The sequence below is a fragment of the Haliaeetus albicilla genome, chromosome 19 (genome assembly GCF_947461875.1).
Source record: "Haliaeetus albicilla chromosome 19, bHalAlb1.1, whole genome shotgun sequence".
Lineage (NCBI taxonomy): Eukaryota > Metazoa > Chordata > Aves > Accipitriformes > Accipitridae > Haliaeetus > Haliaeetus albicilla.
The window spans coordinates 19,187,883-19,208,999 of NC_091501.1; the positions used below are offsets into that span (position 1 = coordinate 19,187,883).

The window sequence follows — 21,117 nt, forward strand, 5'->3', positions numbered from 1 at the left end:
AAAAAAGAAGAAACAACAGTGTTTAGCAATAGAGATTATTAGATAATTTAATTTAAATTAAATAATATTTTTTCCAATGAAAAGTAAGTATATTTCATGTAGCAATGACAGTTATGTGAATTGTAGTAGTAGTGAAAACAGCTATTAAAATAGCAAAATCTTATTAAAGAAATAAGGATTTGCCAATGCTATTTACCAAATTTACCATTAATTGAATGTCCATAATAGGATGTGCAATTTTTTCTGAAAGACAGCAGATGTGTTTTCCTAATAAATTAGCTTAGCTCATATCAAGCTGCTAAAGTGCAGATCATTTATTTGAGGAGGATGCCAGTAGCTCCTGTAGTGCCGTCTAGCTCAAAACCCATTAGGCAACAGATTCAGAGCCTTTTGTCTGGGAAATTTGCATGAGGCCCTTGCGTGCTTTCCCTCATCTGAAGAAGCAGTTTCATTCTTACCACTGTCGGAAATCTTACCTCCAGTTTGTCCCCGTGCTGCTTATTTCTCTGTATTAAGCCTCTTGGCATTGGGTATGACCAGCCTGGCCTAATCTCTAGAAGCCAGTAAGCAGCTATCTGGCCCTCCTGTACCCTTGTACATTTTTGGCACCATGCACATATTCTATCTCACTGTTGAAGTGGCATGAAAGGAAAAACAGAGAAAAGAGGAAAAAAGACAAGGCAGCCAGGCAGGGTACAGGCATGCTTGTTTTTCTTTGGTTAATTTGCCAGGGCAGGGTGTTGTTATTACTGGGCTATACTTAAAATGTCTCTGTGAACACTCAGGAGGGCTTGGCGTGGGTTACAACTTGCAGTCATCCGTGCTACTTGAAAAATGACAGATGTTTTTTTAAAGTGTCAAAAGCTGCTGCTTGAAGCGCAAGGAAGCACTCTGCAGACCATAGATCTGTTAAGTAAAACTCTTTCTTCTTTAGATTGAAAGGACCTCAGAAATGCCAGAACTCCTCTGACTAGATACAGAGATATTTGCTGGTTGGTGTTTTAGGGCAGGAGTTGTCATACTGCATAGATCCACAGAACTGAAAGCTAGAAAGCATCCTTGGTTGATTTAATCTTACCTCCCAACATAGCCTGTTACTTTCATCGTGTTGAGCACAGTAACTGCTGATCGGCTGAAGTGTGTCTTCCTGGAAGGCGTCCAAGAGATGGAAAAAAATCCAGATAAATTAAAGTGTATTCTTGTAGGTGTCTGTCCATGTTTTCTCTTTCAATCCCTTTCTCACATCAGAGGCCTTTACTGGATCAAGTGGTTTCACAGCTACTGTGAAAGCCAAGATTACCCATACCAGCAAGGGCTTGAAAGGTCAGACCTTTTCCTAAGCGCACATGTGACAAGGAGCAATGGCTACATGCCAGTATGATTAATCTGTGTGTGCATTCCTGTGTTCACAGGTTCAGAAAAGTGGTAGGATTTAGAGATGAGAAACCGCAGTTACCAAGAGGAGGCAGAATTTGAATTTGCTGTGAAGAATGTCTGAAATCTGTTGATATCTACATGTTTGCTACCTCACCCACTCCAAAACACCCTTCAGGAACCATTTGGGCATCCAGACAGGAACGAGATGGAAGTTGCCGTAATAAAGCCAGGGAGGTCTCTTCTTGGTGCATTGATACCTGTTTCTCTGTTTTCCAGAAAAAGGTAGCAGACCAGCCCAATCGGAGTCCCTCCATATGGTTAGCCATGTACAGTGCTTTTGGACGACCAATTCTCCTCAGCAGCACATTCCGTTACTTGGCTGACTTGCTGGGTTTTGCTGGGCCATTATGCATTTCTGGCATTGTCCAGGGCTTCCAGAATACAACCAATAATACAAATACGACAGAAAAGGTAACGTGACAACACGGATTGAAAGACTTTGTTTGGTAGTAGTTCTAGATTCATATCAGGTATTTAATACTTCTGGCTGCATGCTTTTATATGTCTGTGATCATCATTGTATTATTTCATTGTTTCTTTCAAGCAAATTGAGTAATTTTTTGTGAGAGACAGTCAAGTTATAAATCTCAGTAGTGGAAGTCTTTGGTATGAATGCAACACAGGTAGTGCAGGCTTCCCCCAGTTGCCCAGCTGTCTGCCTCTTGGTGGAGTCATCCCTGCAGTTCTGGGGAGAAGGAACAGCTTTTCTGCTCCTCTTTAACTATGCCTCCTCGTCTCAGGCAGGACACCCGCTGGTGGTGCCTCAGGGAGGCATCCAGCAGGGATGAGTCTGGGAATTCTGCTTAATTTCTATCCGTCTGTCCATTGGTAGTTCATTGACTGGTTTGAGCTCTCTGAAATCTGTTTTCCACTGGGAGGCAGAGAGTAGTCACTCCCTGTTTGTGACTGGTTGTGCTCTTGTTGCTGTGGTGAAATGCATTGGTGCATGTGAGAAGGTGATAAGCATCTACTTTATTCAATGGCATTCCTGATACTAGAGATGCACAAAAGATGTTAGTTCACAGCTCATTTCAAGTTTCACGGAGACTGAAATTTCAGAGGCCACCTCTAAGCACTGAGCAAACCTCTGATACAGAACCTTTTCTATCATAGGAAAAAGAATTTATTAGTAACTAGTGAAAAGATACAGGTAAAATTATTTTACTAGCTGACAGCAGAGAAGACATGATGAAGAAATTTTCCTACGTCTGTCTTCTGAGATGGAAACATCTACAAACACTTTATGCGGAGTGTTTTATATTTGAAGGAGCAGATAGGTATGTAATGGAATAACATTTTCCCCTGCAGATAAAGCATTTGACTATCATCACTGTCCAAACTTCTCCTTGGCTGCTTGCTCCTGACATCCATTTTCTTGATGGTCTGAATTTGGCTTTAGACTCTCATTCAGCCATTGCACTGAAGAATGAGACTTTAATTGTGCAGCTTATCAAATAAAGGTCTTTATCATCCTTGAACCTCCACGTGTTGGATTTGAGGCACAGAGTTAAAAGGGAAAGTGCATATTTCGCCTCAAAAATGGGGCTGTTTTGCACGTTGAACAAACAAGGTATTTTAGCTTGAAAATTATAATTTCTGGATCTCAAATTTAGGAATCTGTACCTTGTACACTTCCTTCATCTTTTGTACTCTTCAGTGTAGTGGTTTTAGTTGTGGGTTTTTTTAAGTTTTAATCAACACTGGCTAAAGGGAAGATTAAAATCATTGGAGAACTTGAAACCACTCCAAGAGCCTAGCTTGGTGACAGTCACTATTTCTTTTGGATACATTTCAGAATACATTTGCTTTTAATTTATGGATTTTGATAAACTTTCTCTTGGTTGTTCTTGCTATTATGTGTTTCTCCTTTAAATTCGGTCTAGTTCCAATTAATGTGAATTAATTGCATTTTATGCTTATTCTCCCTTAATACCTGAGAACTCTATGTACATTAATAAAGGTATCTACAAATGTTATGTTATTATTGATATCCCCACCATGTAAACATGGGGAAGTTAGATGCAGCAGCACATTAAGAGAAGAGTTTTCAAATATATTTACCTGGCCAATCATAAACTTAAACAACCCACATTTCAAGGAGTCTTGGGCTGGTTGAGCCACTTAGACCTATTATTTCAGTGGGATTTAGGTGTCTTACAGACATTGGACCTTTTGAAAACACTGCTGGGTGCATATACACACCTTTTGGGTGTCAGCTGCCCATGGCAGAGGGAGGAGTGTGTGGTGTGGCGAGGCTGGGGTCACTGCAGTGAGGTGAGCCTGGAGGGTTCCGAGCACCTCTCTCCTGCCTGCAGTCTCATGGCAGATGACACTTATCCAGAGTGATGAAAGAATCTCCAAGAGGGTAGTGGTTTACTTTCCACTATTCCCCAGTCCTTTCATCTCAGGATCAGGCTGGGTAGTTCAGTGGAACAGGCTTTTTCTTCTTCTTTTTTTTTTTTTTTGTAAGAATTCCAGTACATCCTGCTTCCAGCTGGATCGGAAATACCAAAAGAACAGCCTTCCTTGCAGTATTTTGGTACATTTGTTTCCTTTTCTGCCTGAAACAGAGCAGAACAGTGAATATCAAAACTAGAAAATGAAAACAAATAAAGTGATTTGAATGAGACTTTTTTTCCCCCTGTTTAAAGTTCATTTTGTGGGGAATACTGGTATATATGTTCTTATTTTATTCAGAATTCACAGGTATCATAGGCTATATTTCTGGAAGGAATTGTTTCCATAATATGCAAATGCAACATGAGTAACTAATCCCATATAATAAAAAATATTTTCTTGCAGCTTCTTTGTGGTCCAGGTGGAATGAGCTTTATTTTCTACAGAGTAGCATTTCTATCCTACAAGTCATCAGAATTTGATGAAGAAACTAAAGATAAGGCAGACATGGTGATCTAATTGTCCCTTTCCTGCTAAAACCAATTCATTTTAGAACAGCTAAAAGTTAAGTCTTTGGAACATGAGCGGAGTATTTAATTGTATCCAAATGATTTTGCTGTGTAGGTACAGTGAGAAATCTGATTTCCATAACTGTCCCATAATACCACCAATATTTTTTATTGTAATGTAATGACTGAATTCCCTTGTTTCCTGTATCTCAAGAACATACAATTCCTCCTATGCCACTTTCATCACTTTTTCCTTTCTTTTCAGGTGAAGGATCCATCAAATTCATATCTTTCCTCAGAGGAATTCCTCAGAAATGTTTATGTTTTGGCAGTTCTTCTTTTCCTGGCCCTTATCTTGCAGAGGACATTCCTGCAGGCATCCTACTATGTAACTACAGAAACTGGCATCAACCTACGAGGTGCTTTACTGGTGAGCAAAGATGTTTGCGTGATCTGCCAAGAAATTCACTAATACTAGCTCCAGCTTTGTACTTTCATTTGTCTTGTTCTTTATCTGAAGACTCAGTTAACAGTTGTTTGAGAGAAGAGAGGCACCGTATTTTTATACAGAAAACTGGAGAAGTGGTATCAGTGACACAGCCAAACTGATGGCAGCAATTGCTTTTGCTAAAAACAAAAACCATCATACTAACGTGCAGAAGTTTAGCACTCACACTGTGCATGTAAGAACATATTTTTGCAGATGACGTTAAGTATATGAAGATAAGCAGTGTTGTTTTGGCTCTGCCCCTGCTTTGTTCATTTGCCTATGAGGTTACTTCTGCTGACTGTGAGCAGTTATCTGCAGAGTATCTTTGGCCACGCTATGTTTTACGGGAACATTGTCCATGTATCATGTGCGTGATTCTGAATATTTATGCCCTTTTGCACAGAGCCCTGTGGGATGGGACAGGAGTAATTCATCTCCAAAACTGTGTCTCTAAACCTGGCATCCATTAACCCTCTGTGAAAGCCATGTTTATGAACTGGAGCCAGCAGCTCCAGCTCAGAACATGGGTGGGTTGTAGCAGGGATCTCCGCAGACCACGCTCCATGGACAGCAGTAGCACTGTGTGCAGAACAGAAGCTGGAACTGATGTTTTGCCAGGTGTAACTAACCACAAGAATATCATCTCAGCATGGAAGCTTCTGGGTTTTGTGCACGCTATGATTGATGTAGATATTTCAAACATTTTCTGCCTTCTCCCAGGATAGATGGTACAGACATGGTGGAGAAAGCATACATGATTATTTCCTTGTGCTTTTGCAACTCCCACTTGCCAAAATGGGGACTTTTAGGACCATATGCAGCTGATGTAATTCACCATGGCGTGTAGGCATTTCTGCTTAATTCTGCAGGATTCATGGACAAAACAGGGCAAAGGGCACAAAATATTTTTAAAAATTTCTCAAAGTTGCAGTGTTTGATATTTGGTCGTAGCTGCAAACTGGGCTCACAATATTTGTCTTTAAAATTCTGGTAGATATAAGCCCTGATTAATTTTAAACTCTCTTAAGCTCCTACAAATTTTATGGAAATAGATGGCCAGGTAAAGAAGAGAAACCCAAAGGAATATATAGCCACCCTGATCAAAACTTCATAGCATGAGTTTAACTATCTTATCAGAAACAAAGATCTCTTTGACAGACAGTGTCACAGAAAAGCAGGCTCACCAAATGTTTGTTCAAAGGAGATCTTTGCCCGGTCTCCTAAATGTTGATGTTTTGCTGTCATTTTGTTCTATTTTAGGTCTGTGTTAAGCAACAAACCTTTTAAAAGGATTTGGAGTTTTTTAAAGTCAGTTCTCTCTCTTGTGCTTTCTCTCACTCTGTCTCCATCTCTCTTTCTGTGTCTCAGGTGAGAGACTTGGAGAAGGGCTGTCTTAGGTAGAGACTGATACCGCAGCTTGAAATGTCCTTCTGCTACTGTTGCTTTATAATTATATCATTTTCATATCTTCCATTTTACTCCTTTCCTACAGGCGATGATATATAATAAGATCCTGAGGCTTTCGACATCCAACTTGTCCATGGGAGAGATGACACTGGGACAAATCAATAACTTGGTTGCCATAGAAACAAATCAATTAATGTGGTTCTTGTTCCTGTGCCCCAATCTGTGGGCAATGCCTGTTCAGGTAGAGCATCAAAGTAAGGGCCTGATTTCAGAGATCCTCCAACGTGGTTGAAAAGAGTATATGTCTGTGAGACTACTACAGAATCCAGAGGGGAACTTGGACTTCACACTCATTTGCCAGGAAGACTAACAAGCAGAAACGTGGTCCATCATCTCCTCCAAGGGCTGGGAGGCTGTCTCTGAAGTAAAGAGAGGAATTTTTTGAGCAGGATTTCCATGTCATGGATGTGGTCTGTGACTTTAAGAATCATGACCTGTCATCCTTTCCCTGCTCATATTTCTTCCACTACTGACACAAGTCATTGCTTTTATTTCTGCCACATGGCAGCATCACAGGCATCTGACCAGTGCTAAGTATTGCATTTGCAGTGTCCACTTTTTAACTGCGTTTTGTGGCAGGAGCAAAAAGCAATTGAATCCTGCTCAGTGACTGACAGCAGCACCAACAGCGTGCTGCACAGAATGCCCAGAGTAGCTCTCATATAAACGAGCTTAGTTACTGTAAACATCTGGTTCTTAACAAGGCTGGGAAAGATCTGTAGGCGGATCTGTAGGAAGGAAAAGTAAAAATTATTAGCCTGAAAGAAATATTCAAAAGTGCTAAATGACTTAATGACCTAAGCCATGCTGATTTTCCATGAAGCTTGGACTCCTGTAGCACCTTCAGAATTTTAGCTTGGGGTGCAATTGACATGGCCCTAACTTGTAGATAACCCCACCAACATTAAATAAGTTTAAAAAAGGATAAAAGCCACTCTTATAGTAGATCTGTTTTGCTGAAATTCCTTGGACTGCGTCAGTAATCTATTATAATAGTCAGCAATATTATTACTACTAATGGAAAAAAATACTGGGTTTATGTGTCTATTTTAGGATAGGGTAGGGTTTAGAGAGTCATCAAATAATTTATGGAGAAAAGGACAAAAAAAGTTTGCACAGTAACAGAAATTAGAAATAATACAGAGCATTTAATTTTAAGTCACTGTTTCACACCCACGTTTATTTGGAAGAGTTGCTGTTAATACTTTGAATGTTATTAAATGAACAGGTGGTCTGATTCCTGTGGCTAGTGAAGAATTATATGTAGACTAAATTCACCACTCATTTGTCTCTTTAATAAAGTCTCTGTCTCAGCCACTGTAGAAATGTAATGGCCTTCCTTACCACTACTGTAAAAGGCTGGTTTGAGGAAATTTCTGATGATTTTGCTGGTTCCTGTAGTTGACCTTCAGGTAATCAGGAGACAGGGAACACAGGGGAGCTTGACAATAGCTTTGTGCAGGAATGAGCGTAGCATCACCCATGAATTTACCCTTGCTGAAGAACTTGGTGAGTGAGCACCTGTGGCCTAGGCTACAAAGGGCTCCTTCTGCTCTTTAGCTCTATCAGTCATAGTGATTACCTTACACATCTGCTCCAACAATAAAATTGAAAGGAGAATATTTACTATTTCCTTCTCAAAGTATTATGCAGCTGATATCAATGACACTGGTGTTATGGTAATAAGTCTTTCTGCCTGATTAGCTCAATTGGCTGCTTTTTGCAAAAAAGAAGGAAGAAACTAACCCTTCGTAACTATGAGCTGGATTATAACTATACCACTCTGGAAAAGGTGTTGGGACTATTCTATCTTGCCTTATGCAAAAGAGTTGAACTTCAAGGGACGTCTCAAGAAACAGCACTTGTCAGGGCTGCGCCCTCCTCAAGCAGAAAAGCTTGTAGCAAATACTGAACTTATATCCTTCAAGAGTGAGCCAATATAACCATAGCCTGCTGAAGATTGGGATGAATCTTACAAAATACATTGTGTATCAACAAATTATGGCCTGTTATCAATCACAAAAACTCATTGCAGGTTCAGGCCCCTAGTAAGGGCTTCAGTTTACCCCAAGTACAAATTGCTACCTGTAACCTTGTGTTATTCTGCTAAGAAAATGGCATGTAGGTATGCTAATTTACATTACACAAGCCTGAAGAGCTAAATAATGCTTTCAAAATGTTGAACTTCACTGATTCTTATTTCTGATACTGTATAATAAGAATGCAGATTTAAAGACAGAACTGACTCATTGAAGAGAGAGCAAAAATACAAAGTAGGCAACTAGTTAGTTCTGTATATCCTGTACCATACAGTGGAGCTTTTTATCAAAATACTTATGTAGTAGAGCTTGTATTAACACAGGAAGCAGAATTACAGTAGTTGCATCAGAGACATTCCCGGGTAAACCATTGTGGGAAGTGTTCCCGAACTTTTTGTAGGACTAAGATAGCATCTTGGTACTTTCCTACAGACCTACATGGTATTGATGCACAAGGTAAGATTTGTGTCACTCCCACCACATATGCTTCAGTGCCTGTCTTAGATGTGCCTCTGTTTGCAGTTGCAAGAGGACCACTATGACAGAATGCAAACGTGATTCATGACAGTCCTAAGACCTTTGAAAACTTCCAGTGATGTAAGGAGTTCTAGTGTAAATAAGACTTAAGGCCAGTGATTCTGTAAAATGCCTTGGGGTAAGCACCATCATTTTAGTGCTCCTTTAGTTCTGTGGAAACCTCGTCTGGAATTAGGACTACCAGGCAGTAACACAAACTATGCAGTTAATGTCAAAAATAAAGGCTTCTGGGTTTATTTCCCACACTTTCCAAACACGACCTTCTGAAGTAAGGGCTCACTTGATTCCTATGAACCATTTGTTTATTAGAAGGAAAAATATTTTTTCTTGCTATCCTTCTGGCATATTGAAATCTCCTTTTTCTATATTGCTTTTTTCTTCATAGATAATAATGGGTGTGATCCTACTCTACAATTTACTTGGAATGAGTGCATTGGTCGGTGCTGCTGTCATTGTACTGTTAGCTCCAATACAGTACTTCATAGCTACGAAGCTGGCTGAGGCTCAGAAGAGCACTCTCGTAAGTAAATTATTTCAGTGACATTTGTGATCCCTAGTGTAGTGGTTTAACCCCAGCCGGCAACTAAGCTCCACACAGCTGCTCACTCTCTCCCCCGGTGGGATGGGGGAGAGAATTGGAAGAGTAAAAGTGAGAAAACTCGTGGGTTGAGATAAGGACAGTTTAACAGGTAAAGGAAAAGCCACACATGCAAGCAAAGCAAACCAAGGAATTCATTCCCCACTTCCCACGGGCAGGCAGGTGTTCAGCCATCTCCAGGAGAGCAGGGCTTCATCATGCCTAATGGTTACTAGGGCAGACAAATGCCATCACTCCGAATGTCCCCCCCTTCCTTCTTGTTCCCCCAGCTTTAAATGCTAGGCATGACATCCTATGGTCTGGAACATCCCTTGGTCAGTTGGGGTCAGCTGTCCTGGCTGTGTCCCCTCCCAACTCCTTGTGCCCCCCCAGCCGCCTCGCTGGTGGGGTGGGGTGAGGAGCAGAAAAGCCCTTGGCTCTGTGTGAGCACTGCTCAGCAACAACTAAAACATCCCTGTGTTATCAACACTGTTTTCAGCACAAATCCAAACCACGGCCCCATACTAGCTACTGTGAAAAAAATGAACTCTACCTCAGCCAAAACCAGCACATCCAGAAATGAGAACGAGTAATCAGGGGTTCTTGTTGTTAGTGAACATTCATTGCAGAGGTTTGGGCAAGCTGTGTCTTAATTCCATTATCCCTCCCTTTCTGTTTTTCTGTGGCTTAGTATCTCTTCCGTCCTAACATTTGTCAGACAAGAATCTGAAAAAAGTATGTGGGCCTTGACCTGTCTTCTCTGCAGAGAGTATTTTTCACCCAACTAGCATGGTTTCACCTGAATTCCGTTCCATGAAAGGGTGCTATTCCTACATTCAGGTGTTTTATTTCATGGGATGTTAGCAAACAGTACAAATGACTGATAAATTACAGGAGGAGAGTTTTAAAGAATGTGTACAACCGCCCTCTGAAATGGCTAGAGACTTTATGCTCTCACCCCAAGCTTTGGTATTCTCTAAAAATCAGCTGGCATTGCTGGATCAATATCTATTTTACATTCTTCAGTGCTGTAAGTTTATTTTGCTGTCTAATTTAGTTCACCAATTAGAAATGTTTTCTGATACTTTGTCTAATTTTTAACTTTATTCTTGTGATCCTTGAACTTTTTTAATCAACCTTTGACGCTTGAGTTGTTGAATATTTAAAGATCCTTGTTATCTTAATATTCAGTAAGCAAATTATACATACATTAATTTAATCTTCAGCACACTTCAATCCTGTACAGTTGTGCCAATTTATACCAACAGAGGATTTATCTTTACATAATTTCAGAAATAGTCTGAATCTTTCTTTTTGCTCTTTTCTGAGTTTGTCTGACTCATAACATCTTTTGGATTATGATTTTACCAAAACTTAGAATTACTGTTTTCTGGTGGAGGCAATTAGCTAAATATATGAATAAACATCTTATTTATTTTGCTCGCCGGTCTGTATGAATCCCAGAATGAATCTTGTATCAGCGATCACACACATGAAGTCTTCTGTCTATTGTTATGGACACCACTGACCTACTAATCCACCTCCCTGAGTTTCACCCTCTATTTGAAGGATTCAGATGTTTTGGGTTATATTTCTTCTCAGAACAGGTCACTTAATTTCCCCTCATGATTGTAAACACTTTAACATCTCTAAAGAACAAGGAATTTTATATTGTGTTACTCAGTATGGCAACTGAAAGCCTGTACAAAAAACCAAACAAAATTATAAATCTTTAATGAATTTTACAACAGAAGTGAGGGGAAAAGAGTATTCTCATTAAAACTATAAACCATTATCAATTTCTTATCCTTGTTTTCTTTTGAAATGAAGGACTATTCTACTGAAAGATTAAAGAAAACCAATGAGATACTAAAAGGCATTAAGTTATTAAAGCTGTATGCCTGGGAGCACATATTTTGTACTAGCGTGGAAGAAACAAGAATGAAGGAACTCACCAGTCTCAAAACCTTTGCGCTTCATACATCTCTTTCCAGTAAGTAACTATGTTTTTAATGCTCAGAAATGGATCCTGTTCTCCATGTCAACATTCCTCCTGGCTTCAACTAAAGCCAAATACAGCTGTGCCTATGACACTATTTTTTGTGTGTGTGAAATGTGATTCAAATAAAAAGGCATGACAAATATATAACACAGAAACTTGAAAATACAGAGCATGCTTTGCTGATTTTTTTTTTTTGTAGGAAGTTTTCTGTCACCTTCATAATGACATTACAGTTATGAATTGGTTTATAGTAAGAAGGCTCCAGATAACATTAGCAGCTCTGATTACAGGAAAGATAAATTAGTGTCTGAATGAAATTGTATTTTCTGTAATGTAGAAGAGCTGACAGGGTAATGTTTTCGTTGTGTTGCATAATAATTGTGCACATAAAACTTTTTATCCCAGTTCACTAAAGTATACAAATGAGATAATTACTTGGCTTATTTGTTTGTGTGTTTAAGATGTCTCTCTGTCATGGAAGGAAATTTCTTCCTGCATAGGAATTTTCCTTTGGGAGTTTTAATTACTTAAATTGGAAATAACTGGATTCTTCTAGTGCCATACAACTAATGGTAAAACTGTTTTTGCTTATTTCATATAATCTGATGCCTATTTTATTTCTCTTTCACAGTTTTTATGAATGCGGCCATACCAATAGCTGCTGTTCTTGCAGTAAGATAATGGTTTTTTCACTTTTCCTTATAAAAAGACAGAGAAAATGAGAGGGGGAGAAAGAAAGAAAAGACACCATTGTTTTTGTAGGACATATTCCTCATAAAACTGGCAGATGAGCTAATGTGCCCCTGCTAACTGTAGAATAGCATGACACTGGAAGTGTCCATTCCAAGAGCTGGTATTTCACCAGCTGTGGCTTGGATTGGTAAAAACAAAAAGAAATATAATTTTTTCCTATAAGAAAGAAAAAAAGCATTGCAACTTGAAAGAAGACCCATTTTGAGAAGGTCTCATTTTGAAAGGGTTTTGGGTGGCTTTGCTTTTCTATTGTCTAGCAGTGAAAATCATTCCTGTTTCAAAGTGCATTATAAGCCACCATTTTAGTTTTCAAGAAAGGGTACTCTGCAGTTTAGGGAGAAATAAATTTTGCTTGTCCTCTGGCCAGGTTTAAATCTCAGCCTAATGCACTGGAGGAACTATGGCATGCCGGCTAGTAACGAGTCTTCCTAGACCAAATGCTGAGGGCATTACTCAGAGTATGCTAACATTGGATGAGATATGACCATAGTTCTACATCTGTGAAAAAATCCCATAAGATTTATTAGGTTCTTACTGATTTTTCTGGTTTGTTTGTTTCCTCTAAACCCTGAAGTCAGTTACAAAACTTTACAAAACTAAATGCTGTGACTTTATAAAGAAAAGTTTTTCATTCTTAAATGTGTAAATCTCTTGAAATCACTGGCAAGTTTTTAAAATCTTTTGCACTTTAATAGAAGACAGCTTTCTCTTCAGTTTACTGGGATTCCCAATAAATTGAGCTATGTAGTTACTGGCCCTAGCTGAGCAAAATATTTTGCTCGCTGTCCTTGTCCATCTTTTTCAAGAGTCCTTAACCTGACATGCTCTTTTCCTGATGTGACAGACCTTTGTGACTTACGCGTATACCAATGTCAAGCCGCTGCAGCCCGCCCAGGCCTTTGCATCCCTCTCATTGTTTCACATCCTGGTCACACCGCTGTTCCTGCTCTCCACTGTGGTTCGTTTTGCAGTCAAGGCTATCGTAAGGTAAGTGGCCCTTCTTGTTTCTCCAACTCTTGAACACCTACATTCAGTAATACAACAGGGAAGGTGCTGGAGAAAAAGGTGGTTTCTACCTGCTCACATGGAAGAGGATTAAGAGGTGGGACTGAGATGTTCAAAAATGTGAGAGAAATCAGAGTAACCATTTCTTTTTACTGCATGACACAGAGACAAAGAAATGTTCCATTCTTGTGATAATTTCACCAAGTTTGGCAGGTCAGATTCAGAGCTGGACTGTCCTTCCTTGGGATATGCTCCTCTTCTCACAGTGTGGCCACCCACCGTCACCCTTACCTAGTACTTTTCTGAGCTCTTGTCAATGCAGAGGGAGATGAGAGAGACTGGCGTGAAGCTATCTAGCAAGACTGGCCCTGCTGATGCAAGGGAGAGCAACTGGCTTAAGTCTACCTCCACAAACGGTGCATTGGGCTTTACGTGAGAATTTGGTATTGACCTGTCTCCCATTGTCTAGCACTAGCATGGAATTTCTTAGGAAAGAAAGTGGATAGAGGAACACTGGACTAGTCACCCAAGGGAAACTGAGTCCTACAGCACTTCTCTTATAGAGAAACTGCTGTTCCCCTGAATAGCAGTAAAGAGATGCAGGAGAGAAAGCATGGCAAGGCAGATATTTCGGAATTTTGTCTGTGAGGGTTAGGGATCTGCATGGCAGGACAGTGAAGAAGTTGGCACAAAGTGGAAAAGATTTTAAAAAAAAAGGAAAAGGAACTCATAAAATATGTTGCTTCATCAGAAACTTATATGTTCCAGGCATTTATTGCTGCAAGTAGCCCAACAAAACAACTTCCTTCGTGCTGGACTATAGAGCACTTAATCTCAAGGGAGCTGGTTGGTAGTAAGTCAAATTTCAGACTTTTGGCTGTTGCGTCAGTGGTCTGTATGGAAAGAGTCATGGTCATGGGGCAGTTATGTAGACATACACACTGACAAGATGTCCCAAGAGGCGCAAACTGACACCTGACTGGCAGTAATGTGTCAGATGCCAAGCATGAGCAGGATGTAAAGACCGAACTAACCTTCACACCCAGAAACGTAATTCCTTCTTGCCAAGACTGAAGCACATTGGCAAGGTATTGCATTGCTGCTGCCACTGCCTCTTTTTGGTGGGTAACAGTAATAACAAATAGCAGTCAAGGGGACTTCAGGCTCCACAGCTGTCATTTGCCAGCACCACACTCACTTTAAAAAAAAAATTAAATAGAGTTTATTTTTGTCAAAGCAGCAGCAGGGCCACATGAGACATTTTCCCTAGGTTGAAAATTATTTCTGACTAGTGGAAAATCTCAAGGCTCCTTTATAAATCATCCCAGCCTCTACATCTCTGCACTATGTTTAGCATAGCCCTAATATCAAATTGGTGTGTACATTTTCCTTAACACTGCTGGCCACCCCTCAGGACACTATTTAGAGACCATATTTGCCAAAACAAACTTTACCCTTTGGCAAACTTACTTCTTAACATCTTTCTCCCATGAACATCATGTCCCCCAAGTGAAGAATGAAAAATGCGTGCTTGGCCACTCCACGGCTCTACCATCAATCAAATACATGTATATGAGTATGTGCTCATTTGTGTTATGATTAAGTGCTCATACTTTGGTCAGATTCTCCATTTTATGTTAAAGAGTACTTCTAGTACCATGAAAACTTTTGAGGGTACCTGTCCTTGTTCAAATGCAAAGTAACGGTTGATGTCTTCTTAGGCAGATGATCAGAACGAGGTCTCTTATCTTCTACAAGAAGATAAATTCTTGTTTGATGCACTTATGTAAGACTTAAACTCTGATATGGGAGTTAGACACATAAATTTTCCTTTCAAAAGAGGAGATAGGAACAGATATACTGGCAGGAGGAAATAATGACAATAGCAGTGCTTTCTTGCTAACCAGTATCTCTGTGGCTTGAACATGTAGTGATAATTTCATACGAAATGCTGAGACAGGCCTTAAAAAAGGACTACTTTCCCATTTGCAGATTAACATTCAAATCACTGATTTGAAGTCTTATGTCCTTCTGCTTTCTCAGTCTCTGGCTCAATGCACCTTGATTTTAGTTTTTACAAAGTAACATAGCATGACCAGTGGGTGCTTTTGTTCATCCCTTCCCCAGAATGATAAAGAGCTAGGTGCTTACAGCACTCTGAAAGGAAATGGGGCGGAAAGGGGATCAGATCCTTCTGTGATGAAGAATGAATTGAACTTGTGTGCTTTATTTCCCAGTGGACACTTTTAAGAAGCAGGCAAAGAGAGCTCTTGCTGTAATTGTCCAAGGCTGGCCGTGGCTCTCCTGGGTTGTGTAGTCTTCAGTCCCATTTGCATGCAGTGTATGCAAAAGCTGTGTTCAGGATGCACCTGAGGCATTGGCATTTTCAGAGGATGTAGGTGGGTGAATGACTCATTTATGCATCCTGACTGTGCGTAGGCATAAGAAAGGCACAGAAGAGGTAAGCCTGCCAGGATGGAAACCATTGCCACGGAGCTCTAGTGGCACTCACATGAATAGCTCTCCTCTTCATTCCCAGCTACCAGTACGATGTTTAATTATTTTCATCTGTCCTTCTTCCACATAAATAAATTTTCACTTGCCATCAGGGTGGCAGACAGTCCAATAGGAAACCAGAAGTATCCCATGAACTTCTTTTGGAACAGTTCTGATATATCCTGCTGGCTGGGCTGCACAAAAATGGAAATGTGGTCATGGAAACCTGGGTTTATTTAACTCACTGTCCTGTTTTCTTTCAAGTGTACAGAAGCTGAATGAGTTTCTCCTGAGTGATGAGATTGGAGATGACAGCTGGAGAGGTGGGGACAGCTCTGTAGCTTATGAATCCTGTAAGAAGCACACAGGACTTGTAAGTTCTGTTTTATGACACTGAATTTCAAAGCAGAGAGGCCATATAGCCCCATACAAGGCTAGTGGCCTAAATGATAGGGCTCAGGAGTTTTGGCTTCCAGCCTGACTCTAACATTGACCAGTTTTGCCTCTTCTATGTCAGGATCTCTGTGTTTCTATGACATGAACGGTCCCCAAACACATTTAAGCATTGCTGAAGGGCCAGTAGTAATAAAACCCCCATAACACACCCCAACACATTTACACATGGTACAAATTCATCCTTCTCAGTTTTCATAAAAGGCCCAGGTGCATTTCTTGTGGTTATGGCGTTTGTACTGTACATTGCCAGTACAATCCATTATATGTTGGGCATCTTTAGGTAGGACTGATTCCTGCTCTGGGAGATTCAGAATTGGAGGTGGGACAAACACCACCAAACTTTGTGAAATAAGCTACATATTTCAACTGTTTCAAACTGATTATGTCATTTGAAATGTGACTGAAAGTTGAAGACAGCAACAGAAGGAAAAGATCAGCAAAAAATAAATTTTATTTTGAGCTGAATTAAATTAGTTTGCCAACCCAAAACAACATGCTTCTTGTTTTTTCTGGCTTAACAATTATACTAAAGGAAACAAAAATGAAATTGTTTCAGCATTTGTTTTGTTTCTCTTGTCCACCTTTTGCCCAGCCCTACAGAGAGTGACAGACAAAGTCTGGATGATGGGGAGAGGGAAAAATAAAGGTAATATCTGTAAAGGTTAAATCATTCACTGTAGACAGCCCAGCTGTAAGGAATCACTAAGATTATCCCAATTTAGCTCAATACAGTGGTGCTTACAAATACCACAGGTGGCTCTGAATGAGCTAGCTCCACAATCACTCTTAAGCATAAGTGAGGTATTCTGCACAAGCTAATTTGATATGCTTCTTGCTCCTGCAGCTATTCTGCTTCTGAGAACCAAACTGGTAACTCTCCATATCCTTACACTTTTACTGACACAGCTTTGTTTGGAGCTACCTCAGGTAGGGCAGACTTACCTAGTGGTTTGAGGGGGATGACAGAGCTGAAATCTGGGGTTGTTATGCGTAGGAAACCAAAATCAGAAAGATATGCCTCATACTTCAGTTAAGGGTGTTTGAAACATCACAGTAGTGTGTCTTTATTATCACATATACTGAAAAGCACTAGTTTCTTCCTGTGACCTAGAATGATGGTAAGAAAGGGAATGGATTGCCTGTTTTATAAGGAACCAAATATTGTCCCCTCTTGAGAATTCAAACTTTTCTCCTTTCTTCATTTCACTATGTAGCACACCAAGGCCATCAACAGGAGGCAGCCTTTGAGGTATCAGCTTGAAAGCTATGAACAGCCAACAAGGAAGCAAACACGTCCTGTGGAGATAGATGATATCGCAATCAAGGTGGTTTGAAAACATTTTCTCATTCTTTATGAGGAGTAGGTCCTCCTGCAGCAGTACGGGATAGTGCCCAATTGCTGCTGTTCTTCCAAAGGCAGATTGTCCCATGCAAGAACAAGCCCTTAAATAAATTAGCACCTCAGCCAAAAATAAAGTGAGAAGATTTGTTACAGACCAGCTCTTCATAGTCATTCTCTGTCTTCCCAGGAAACAGAGGCATCATGGATCTAAAGGAACAAAAACTAGATAATCTGATATGCAGAAATTAATACAGATTTTTTAGACTTTCCCTTTATACACTTCTCTTTCACTCTTAGAGCCAAGATCAAAACTTTTGAATCCCATTTTGACATTTATTATGACATGACATTTATTATGACATTATTTTAAGTCATGTTGGCCAAATTTTCCCCACATATGTCCTTGCACTCTGTGCAAGGAATGTTTCATGCCCTGTCAACTCCAAAGGAAGTACAAAAAGGCTAGCGTACACTGGGGAATATTTTTCTTATGTTCAGCATAAACCTTGTGAATATTCAACTTGTACTTTGGGAATCCATTCACAAGGGGCCATGTATCACAATATACAGGATGATTCATTCCTTGATAAGGTATGCTATTTAGATTGTCACCTGTGAGATCTTGTGGCCATTATTCTTAGTCTTTAATCTTATACTTGACAGAATTAAAGTGTTTGGTAGAGTTCAACTCAAGATCATCCCTTTATTGCATTTCAATCAGTATATATGTTTGTGTATATAACTTTCCTTATTTACAAACTTTCCTGAGTTTGGCAGTCTTTACAAACCTAACTTGCTTTTTTTTGTGTATGAGCATACCTCACCATGTCTATTAATCACAGATTTATTTCAGTAACATTTTAAATCCAAACTAGACATTCTATGTTTTAACTAGACATTCTATGTTTTTTCCCTCGTGTTTATATATCTGACTTGTGGTAATTGTTTTGTAGGTGACCAATGGATACTTTTCATGGGGAAGTGGTTTAGCTACGTTGTCCAACATAAACATCAGAATCCCAACAGGTAGGATAAATGCACACCTTAAACATTAAATATGTAATATCAAATTGCTACTAATTCCATTTCTTGAGGTTGTGAAAAGCACAAACCCACACATTTAGATTTTTATAAGAAAAAATGAAGGTTAAAAATGTATACGAGGTCATGAACTGTATTGGTCATACAGCTATATCATTAACCAGAAGTACTATAAATAAACAAAAAATTACATGATTTTATATACCTATACAGTTTATATAGTGTTTATAACAGCAGGAACAAAGTCAAGAGTAAGAATAAATATGAAAAAGATAGTTGCAAAAAAATTCATTATTATTTTTAATAATCCCAAAGTACTATAGGTAATCCCAAAGTCTGTATCATTTGTTTCACTGTAGCATTAGGTGTCTTATACATGGATGAACACTTCTTTGTGCTGGCCCAGTGCCACATACAACACCAGGAGAAGGTCTTTACTCCAAGGAGTTTACAATCTACAGCCCTGGGTTTACAAGCTGGGTGAACCAGTCTGACAGTTTACCTCCTTTGGAAGGAATAAGACCATTAACTCCCCAGGTGGCGAGAGGCTTACCTGGCAAGTGCACTAGCTAGCACAGTTAGTGAGTTCAGTTAGTTTATGGGAAGATCTGAGAAGCACCATTGCCACTACAAAGTAGGACTAAAGGTAGGAAAGTGGTGGTGGGAGGAGTACAGCAAAGCAGAAAAAAGTAATGGATCTTCTCTCAGTTGCAGTCACTAATTAGATTGGCCCAAATTTTAATGGAATCCCAGACTGAATAATCACTTCCCACTTCATAGCATTTGACCCTAAATAACTTCCATAAAGTAACAAAGTCCCGTACAGTGCATGATAACATATGTCAAAGCAATGGTCTCATTCCTTTGGAGATTAGTGTGTACTTGTACTGTCCATTAATGTATATTTCTATAGATGAATACTTGCAATTTGTATGATGAATACATGCATAATAATTTGCCCAGAAAGGCTGTGGATGCCCCCTCCCTGGAAGTGTTGAAGGCCGTGTTGGCTGGGCCTTTGGGCAACCTGATTTAGCAGAAGGTGTTCCTGCCCATGGCAGGGGGGTTGGCACTAGATGATCTTTAAGGCCCCTTCCAACCCAAACCATTCTATGATTCTATGCGTATTGCCCATTTATGTAGTGGATGCTAACAAACGTAACCAACTAGTTCAAGTGCTGTAGAACTGGATCTAGTTGCGCCTTGCGGTCTTGAGTAGAACTTTTTTTTTCTTTTTTGAAAATGTATTTGTTATTATCATAGGTCAGATGACAATGATTGTGGGTCAGGTTGGCTGTGGCAAGTCTTCACTTCTCCTTGCTATATTGGGAGAGATGCAGACGCTGGAGGGAAAAGTCCACTGGAGCAAGTATGTTTCATATAGCCATTAATTGCTGCATTCATTTAAGAAGGAGGTAGCTGGGATTTGCTGTGAGAAATGTAAACTTCCTGTCTCAGAACTGCATGTTGAATGATTATCATCATCCAGATCCTCTCTGGAAGGCATCACCTGCAAACTTATGAAGGCTTTTCATTGATATTCTGTCATGGTTCAGAGCAGGCAGAGCAGAGTGCCTCAGGGAGGGAAAGAGGCTAGTCTGGTTATTAATAGCTAATATATTAGCCCAAGCAAATGACCTGAATAGAAAGTATATACTATTCCTGTTATCATTAGGCTTCAGTACTCACTATAATTGAAGTCAGCATTGTTATACTGCTACTGTACACACCAGTAAAAGCATCACAGGCTGGAGCTTCTTCAGTCGAGTGGTATGTGTGGGGTACCAGCATAGAGGAAGGGCTGTATTTCCCACTCAGTCATGCCGCTGCTAGCAGAAAAAAAGGTGATAGAATAACACAGGAGTAATGCTTTTCCCTTTCCCTGGTATCTGCCCAAGCCTTGCCTAAGGAAGTCAGTGTTACTCTTCACTGTAATACATTCAGAACACAGCCTGAGGACACGGAATACCTAAAGAGTAAAGGCGGTGAAGAAGCTGTTGCTGAAGAGGGAACTGCCAGTGAGGTCAGGCCTCAGGATCCATGTGGATTCAGACCCAGTGAACAAGAACTTCCTACAGAAACTAAGTGGGGCAGCAGCCACTCCTCCCGCCTAGGCAGGGCAGAGGCTGTGGAAGGGATGTGCTGCAGCCCCAAGACTTGTTTTTTGATTTTAAAGATCAGTTCTGTTTCCTTAAAACTACTAAGGCAAGCTCTTCTTAATTAGCTTTTTGAGGTGAAAGGGTGAATTTTGTCACAGAGACCAATATTTTGGTGCCCCATTCCTTGCCTAGTAACCTCCTTTGTCACCTTTTTCTTACAGCAGCGTTGCAAGCTGGCTATCTTTCTTTTCCTGTGCTAGTACGCATGGCATTTTTTGTTCTCTAGCCATATTTCACTGTCTGCTGTTCTAAATGTATGATCTCACTGGAGTAGCAGGTACAGTTGGAGCCAAGGCAAGACTAATTTTAGTTTAATTATATGTGAGTTTAAGCTTTGAAGGAAGAATAATATGTGACTTACCACAGTTAATACCTTTGAGAAATATAATGAAGCTTTTGACATCACAATC

General features: G+C 39.9%; 1 protein-coding gene across 9 annotated transcripts in view; it reads left to right on the forward strand.

Moving 5' to 3' along the window:
- The window catches only part of ABCC9 (ATP binding cassette subfamily C member 9), a 76,048-nt gene that overhangs the window by 18,467 nt on the left and 36,464 nt on the right, over positions 1 to 21,117 (forward strand). For all 9 annotated transcript variants that reach the window (XM_069806643.1, XM_069806642.1, XM_069806641.1 and 6 more), the window contains 11 exons: positions 1,654 to 1,848; positions 4,609 to 4,773; positions 6,326 to 6,481; positions 9,262 to 9,396; positions 11,284 to 11,446; positions 12,087 to 12,127; positions 13,053 to 13,195; positions 15,974 to 16,082; positions 17,380 to 17,490; positions 18,461 to 18,533; positions 19,812 to 19,917. In XM_069806643.1, coding sequence (XP_069662744.1) covers positions 1,654 to 1,848; positions 4,609 to 4,773; positions 6,326 to 6,481; positions 9,262 to 9,396; positions 11,284 to 11,446; positions 12,087 to 12,127; positions 13,053 to 13,195; positions 15,974 to 16,082; positions 17,380 to 17,490; positions 18,461 to 18,533; positions 19,812 to 19,917 — 1,397 coding nt within the window. The remainder of the gene's footprint in view (positions 1 to 1,653; positions 1,849 to 4,608; positions 4,774 to 6,325; positions 6,482 to 9,261; positions 9,397 to 11,283; positions 11,447 to 12,086; positions 12,128 to 13,052; positions 13,196 to 15,973; positions 16,083 to 17,379; positions 17,491 to 18,460; positions 18,534 to 19,811; positions 19,918 to 21,117) is intronic.